Source organism: Limulus polyphemus, unplaced genomic scaffold (genome assembly GCF_000517525.1).
Source record: "Limulus polyphemus unplaced genomic scaffold, Limulus_polyphemus-2.1.2 Scaffold7952, whole genome shotgun sequence".
NCBI lineage: Eukaryota > Metazoa > Arthropoda > Merostomata > Xiphosura > Limulidae > Limulus > Limulus polyphemus.
Genome location: NW_013673562.1, coordinates 21788 through 29551, shown reverse-complemented (window position 1 = coordinate 29551; position 7764 = coordinate 21788). Strand labels below are relative to the sequence as shown.

At 33.3% G+C, this 7764-nt stretch overlaps 1 protein-coding gene across 1 annotated transcript in view; it reads right to left on the bottom strand.

The window, feature by feature from the left end:
- Positions 1-7764, bottom strand: part of LOC111089938 — a 14101-nt gene that overhangs the window by 2983 nt on the left and 3354 nt on the right. The window contains exons 2-3 of the mRNA XM_022403238.1: positions 5252-5379; positions 2278-2491 (exon numbers count right to left, since the gene is read on the bottom strand). Of these exons, the coding sequence (XP_022258946.1) occupies positions 2278-2491; positions 5252-5293 (256 nt within the window). The 5' untranslated portion in view covers positions 5294-5379. The remainder of the gene's footprint in view (positions 1-2277; positions 2492-5251; positions 5380-7764) is intronic.

Genomic DNA, 7764 nt, shown 5'->3' with positions numbered 1-7764 from the left:
AGAGCTCTGTCTAACCTGTTTTAGTCAGCGTTAGAGCTCTATCTAATCTGTTTTAGTCGGAGTTAGAGCTCTGTCTAACCTGTTTTAGTCAGCGTTAGAGCTCTATCTAATCTGTTTTAGTCGGAGTTAGAGCTCTGTCTAACCTGTTTTAGTCGGAGTTAGAGCTCTATCTAATCTGTTTTAGTCAGCATTAAAGATGTATCTAATCTGTTTTAGTCAGCATTAGAGATGTATCTAATCTGTTTTAGTCGGAGTTAGAGCTCTATCTAATCTGTTTTAGTCAGAGTTAGAGCTCTGTCTAACCTGTTTTAGTCAGCATTAGAGATGTATCTAATCTGTTTTAGTCAGCATTAGAGCTCTATCTAATCTGTTTTAGTCGGAGTTAGAGCTCTATCTAATCTGTTTTAGTCAGCATTAGAGATGTATCTAATCTGTTTTAGTTGGAGTTAAAGCCACTGAAAACAAGATCATTACATTTCCTTTTCATTTTTCCTTTTGTTTATTTTGATAATGATTTAACTATGTGGATTTCTCTGAATCTCTCATCTCCGTGTTTAAATCAACGATTTACTTGTACCAAATTTGACCTTTCCTGACCTCGTCGAGTCTTAGTTCAACTCAGTTGTGTGGGAGAAACAGTCCTGGATGCCCAGATAAACTGTACTTGACTTAGAAACAGCAAGTTTCAAATTGAAAACTTTACTTGATTTGTTATATTATTTTTTACCTGGGTCTTAACTAGCTTTACAGCTCTAAATGCTAAACCTTCTATGTTAATTTTAAAACCTTTACAACTCAATTCACTCTACAACTTCATAGGCATGCCGTGATGAAAACACAAGTTAGGTACTTCTTTGATTACGGCTCTGCAAACAATAGGCTTTGTTGGTTAATTAAAAAGGTTAACTAAGAAAGGCGGAAGAAATTTTAAAAAGAGCGGGAAAAATAATACTAGACACAGTCTCAAGAAAGAAATATAAGTAGAGCAAAGATCCGAACAAAAGGATTTAAACATTTTATGAAAGTGTAGCGACAATGAGTATTATCTCATCACTAACTGGTGCTTTTAAAATGTGTGATTATTACGAACACTAGTTGATAATGAAACTGAATATGGCTTTACGAAAATATGCAAAATGTTAAAGTTTGAGATTTTTATCAAATTAAACCAAAATAAATGTATTTATTATTTATTAATAATTTTTGAATGGATCAGTATATCTTTTGGTCCCCCTAAATCTCAAAGAAATTTTGTGTTTCAGAGATAGAACAGGCCTGACATGGCCTGTTGGTTAGGTCGCTCGACTTGCAATCTGTGGGTCGTGGGTTTGAATCCCCGTCGCCGAACATGCTCGCCCTTTCAGCCGTATGAGCATTATAATGTGAGAGTTAATCCCACTATTCGTTGGTAAGGAGTACCCCAAGAGTTGGCGGTGGGTGTGTTGGTTAGCTGCATTCCCTCTAGTTTGTCACTTCAATTTTAGGGACAGCTAGCGCAGTTAGCCCTCGAGTAGCTTTGTGCGAAACTCAACAAATAAATAAACAAAGCAGAGAGAATGAGAGAAAGGCCGACCGCGTGGTGTCTCTGGAGTCGTATAAAATTTATAATGATGCAGTGTTGCACAACTGCTACATCTTCGGCACAGTTATATACACATATGCACATTGCCCCATGTTTAAAAGTATGGCATCCCCCCCCTCCTTGCCATATCGTATTGAATTTTTTAAATTTTTTCGAATCTTTATAGACTGTTAGTTAAAACAAGAAAAATTTATTTACGCACTTTGCACAGTGTACTTTATACTGTTTACGTTTGTAATTATGTAGTTTTTCATTCAAATCTTATTTCGTAAACTGTAACATAACTCACAGACTAGCAAAGACGTAAACTGTAACATAACTCACAGACTAACAAAGACGTAAACTGTAACATAACTCACAGACTAACAAAGACGTAAACTGTAACATAACTCACACATACTATCAAAGACGTAAACTGTAACATGACTCACAGACCAACAAAGACGTAAACTGTAACATAACTCACAGACCAACAAAGACGTAAACTGTAACATGACTCACAGATTAAAAAAGACGTAAACAGTAACATAACTCACACATACTATCAAAGACGTAAACTGTAACATAACTCACAGACCAACAAAGACGTAAACTGTAACATGACTCACAGACCAACAAAGACGTAAACTGTAACATGACTCACAGACCAACAAAGACGTAAACTGTAACATAACTCACAGACTAACAAGACGTACCGTTGGTTCCACCAAGAGAGTAGAATGTCGCCGAAACGTTGCACTCCGCGCACGAGTGAAACTTCAGTAGCATGAAACGCTGGTGAGAAATGAAAACTGGTGGTATATCTTCAGTTGTGGAGGAATTAGGCGCGATATACCATACTGGTTGCGTGTTTTCGTGGCTCATAAATACTGTAATACTTCCTTCTGGCCCTGTAGACAATCCTAAAAACTTAAAGAAAAAATATTAATGTTGCAAAAAATATTCTTACATCTTGTGTGATTTCTTAGACAGAGCCATATTGATTCTTCTGTGCTTTCACCAATTCTTATTGTTTAATGATCTTATTGTAGTACAGTTTGTTTGACAGGAGAATAATACATTTTGATACAGGAAAGCTAAGTTAATTACATCACTTGAAATGGTTGAATACCTTCAACAGAAAGTACACTCTCTTTTTTTAGCTGACAAAAGACGTAAACGTATACAGTAAGTGCGATTTGACTACTGGTATATCAGCTTTCGTTAGGTCTACCTCATATGTGGATGGCACGCTGATTTTACAGACGAAATTATATAGACACCTGAATCTATTTGTTGTTCAATAGTTTAAAGAAACTTTATAAGCTATACAAGGTCATGTTTCTAAAAAGAAAATGAATCACAGCGTGTTTGTGATAAATTCTAAGATAGATTGATTTTTCTAGATCCTGTACATATTTCTACTTTACAGATGATAGCCATCTCTTTCATGTAAACGTGTGTAAAGAGCAGCCTCTTCTGAAGCTCAAGGTTTTCAGATGATAGCCATCTCTTTCATGTAAACGTGTGTAAAGAGCAGCCTCTTCTGAAGCTCAAGGTTTTCAGATGATAGCCATCTCTTTCATGTAAACGTGTGTAAAGAGCAGCCTCTTCTGAAGCTCAAGGATTTCAGATGATAGCCATCTCTTTCATGTAAACGTGTGTAAAGAGCAGCCTCTTCTGAAGCTCAAGGATTTCAGATGAGAGCCATCTCTTTCATGTAAACGTGTGTAAAGAGCAGCCTCTTCTGAAGCTCAAGGTTTTCAGATGAGAGCCATCTCTTTCATGTAAACGTGAGTAAAGAGCAGCCTCTTCTGAAGCTCAAGGTGATCGTGTACTATGCAACTAATAGTTATACAAATAGTTTTTTTTATTGACAACTAATTAAATCCCTGGATATCTATAGTAATAATTATATTATACCTCTTAACCATTACCGACTAACAGAAGGTCTGTGGTCCTCCATCTTTAGTTTTTAAACACATCATACAAAAAATCCACTTAGTTCCAAACACATTCTCTAACAACAATCCTCGACTCGGAAAATGTGAGAAACGACGTTTCAAAGTCGTTACTAAATACGGTGCATAACCACCAAGAAGCGCCACATTGTTGCAGTAATACGTTACAGCCAATGAGCGGTTTGATCTTGTTTATTTGCAATAGTTCTATACCCAGTTAAATTCTTTTATTCAAAATAGTATCCAGTGATTCGTCCTATTCTCATACGGATACTTCATGTTTTCTAACGAACTAACAAATCCAGTTGGATTAACAAAACTCCGCGCACGTCGTTACCAAAATGTAATATTGATACAAAGATTATTGATCCATTATCGACTTAGCTAGTGGCATAACTCGAAACTGCACTTCTTATCCGATAAAAAAAATATCCAAAGTGAGCGAAAACGTCTCATATCTTTGAGACATTGTATGTTATATTTGCAAGATGACAAAAAAAAAAACTCTCTGGTCTCGATTGTTGCACAATGGGCTCATCTGTGCTCTGCCCACCACAGGTATATAAACCCAATTTTTAGTGTTGTAAGCCTGCAGACTTACCGCTGACGGGTTCATGAAAAAAAAAACGTGTATTGATTTATGTTTGTATATATAGTACGTTACATGATTGCCTTTAATTTCACACACACACATATAATACGTCATAAAATTACTCTTAGCTTCTTTGCATTAGTATTTTAATAGGTTAAAAATTACTATATTTTACAGAGAACTGAAAGGCGAGGATAAGCCTAATTACAAGGTTTCTTAAGAATAGAAGTTCTCGCTTATTCAGTTAGGTAAGGCGATTTAAAGAAATCAATTTCATTTAATCTCGCGCAGTGCAAGGGGGCAACAATTAATCGTTATTGACCGGTCCTTTGCAAGGAAGTGTTGGTTAGAAAAACAGCGTTAAGATATTTAAATATTTTTAAACTGTTTATCACGGTACCATGCACGTAGTTCACGTTTAAAACGAACTCAAAATACCCGTGCAAAATCACTTGTATTTCAAAAGTTGTCTTTATACATTTTTTCGGAGATATTGTAAAAACGTTTTCTTAGAGGTAAAAACTGAAACTGGACTTTTATCAACACGATTTTTGTTGTGAACTTTTATTCACGTGGTGTTTGCTATGAACGTGCCCTCCAGTGGCACAGCGGTATGTCTGCGGACTTACAACGCTAGAAATCGGGTTTCGATACCCGTTGTGGGCAGAGCGGAGATAGACCATTGTGAGCTTTGTGTTTAATTACAAACAAACAAACTACGGACGTTTATCAACAAAACTAAAAACCAAAGCAATACTGGAGTATCTATCTAACTAACTCTCCACCTGCTTAAACCCACTATCTATCTGTATGCCAAATTTCTCATAAAATATTTACAGGAATCACAACCCTAATTTCAATAGTTAAGATATGTTATAAAAAGATAAGAACGTGATGATCAAACTATTTCAGTAATAAAACTTTATTGTCATTAACTCATAAAGCTTTAAGTTCACTACATTCCTGATTAAAAATTCATCACATACACACAAACCATTACAAATATCCACATCTATACATAACGGCACGTTTAAAGCGCGCGCAACTGTTGTGTGTGTCACAAGATTACTAACGGAAAGCGTAAAGAATGATGAAATAAAACAACAACAAGTTTATAGTTGCAGCCTTAACCCTTACCTTAACATGTATGTGCTGGTATTTCGGAGCAACGATCAACATATCTAACTCCGTGCAACGAAGGAGATAAGACGTCAGTTGTCTCGAGGAGATGGTTCCAAAGTGTGACGACGAAGGGATGATACATTCTGTGAAAGGCAGTAGGAGCTAAATTTTTATTCTAAATAAGATAAACTATACCTACGTCTAATAATGTAAAAACGTATAGGGCTTACTTATGTTTAATGGGTGTTTCTATTCCATGATTTAGTCTTACGTACACTGCTATTGCAATGCGGTTTTTACGAATGAAAGCCATCAAAATAGACGAAAGTTAAGTCAAACAAAGTAAAATTTAAATACATTTTTAATACATGGGTCTTCCACGTCTGACTTATATATATAACCTTTATATATATATAAAGGTTATATATATAACCTTTATAAACTCTCTTCTTCTTACCCTTTCCAAAAATCCATAAATAGATAACAAAAAAAAAACTCTCCACGATATCTATCTGTTTAACTTTTTTAAGGTTACATTATATATATTTATATAGACACAGAGAGAGAGAGACATTAGAAAACACTGGAATATCAGACTTTTTTTCCTTTACTTTTATTAATTTCTTCTACCGGTTTCGTGACTTCATAGGTCACTCTTCAGTAAATAGTTTTACTGTGAATCTATAACCTAAAACATACAATAACCTAAATTAAATACATTACTTTTCAAATGTACAAATATATAATACAGCCATGTATAGATTAAGTACATTACAAATGTTCAAGAATAAATAAAATTAGTCAATATATTTTAAATTAAAATATTATTCTAATTCTTATTATTATAGAAATACAATTTATTTATCAAATAATTTTATATACTTTTACTTACTTTTACTTTTCTTTTCTGTAAATCTTAGTAACTGTTTTCACGGTTTGACAGTTCCTACTGACTTTACACAACCAGTTACTTCTGACTTCTTAATACTATATATTTAAGGTGGCGCCAAAAAAAATATAATCTTTCATGTTTTATATTACATTTCCCAGAAGGGAAGACATGAAAATGTGGTTCTTTTAGAATTTTAAATTTTCTCAAAATACATTCATTAAAGTGTATACTGGCATGTTTGACAGAAAACATTTAAATAGAGACATTAGTGAACCTTTTGTTGTAACTCATTGTCCAAATATACATATTGATATTTCATTTGTTAAAACAAATAGTAGATAAAAAACTGAAAGATGTATTCAAAAATAATAAAATTATTTTATCAAGAAGGCAACCTAAAGATTTGTATAGATTATTAAATAAACCTAAAAAAATGAAATTTTTCTAAAGAAGGTATCTTCAGCAGTAACAGTTCTATGCTTTATGTAACTTAGGCTATATGAAAACTGGCAAAACAAAGAAGAACAATAACAAAGACACTTTGTTTGTTTTTTATTAATAACTCCTTTAATTGCAATTCTAAGAACGTAATATATCTTTTAAAATGTGGGGAATGATATATTGCTGATAATTTAAGATTATGAATAAATTTACATAAATTCCACGTTAGATGTCCCGAAGAAGGGAAGAATGTTTTATAATTTTTGGCGCCATTTAAATAGATAGTAATGAGGGGGCTGAAGTAACTGGTTGTGTAAAGTCAGTAGGAACTGTCAAACCGTGAAAACAGTTACCAAGACTAACAGAAAAGAAAAAGTAAGTAAAAGTATATAAAATTATTTGATAAATAAAGTGTATTTCTTAATAATAATAATAATTAGAATAATATTTTAATTTAAAATATATTGACTAATTTTATTTATTCTTGAACATTTGTAATGTACTTAATTTATTCATGGACTTTATTATATGTTTGTACATTTGGAAAGTATATGTATTTGATTTAGATTATCCATGTTTAGTTGAAAAGCGGTATTTGTATGTTTTTTGTAATGGATTCTCAGTAAAACTATTTGAAGTCAAGAAACCGGTAGAAGAAATGAATAATAGAAAAGGAAAAGTCTGATATTCTAGTGTTTTCTTATTCGTATCCACAGGTGAATCTTATTGATCTTTTGGTTATATACATACACACATATATATGTATGTATAAAAAAGTCTTGGTTCCAGATCAGTAGGCCAGATTTATTTGGGTGATCAGCTGGACAAAGCTCAAAAGGTCGTAATGACCTGGAACTGAATAACAACAAAGACTCTCTCCGAAGGATAAGTGTTGGTTCTCTGTGTGTTTTTATTACGTATTATTATTGGTTCTTGTGAAGAATGGGTGTGCGTTTTTATTACGTATTATTGGTTCTTGTGAAGAATGAATGTGTGTTTTTATTACGTATTATTATTGGTTCTTGTGAAGAATGGGTGTGCGTTTTTATTACGTATTATTGGTTCGTGTGAAGAATGGGTGTGCGTTTTTATTACGTATTATTATTATTGGTTCTTGTGAAGAATGAGTGTGCGTTTTTATTACGTATTATTGGTTCGTGTGAAGAATGCGTGTGCGTTTTTATTACGTATTATT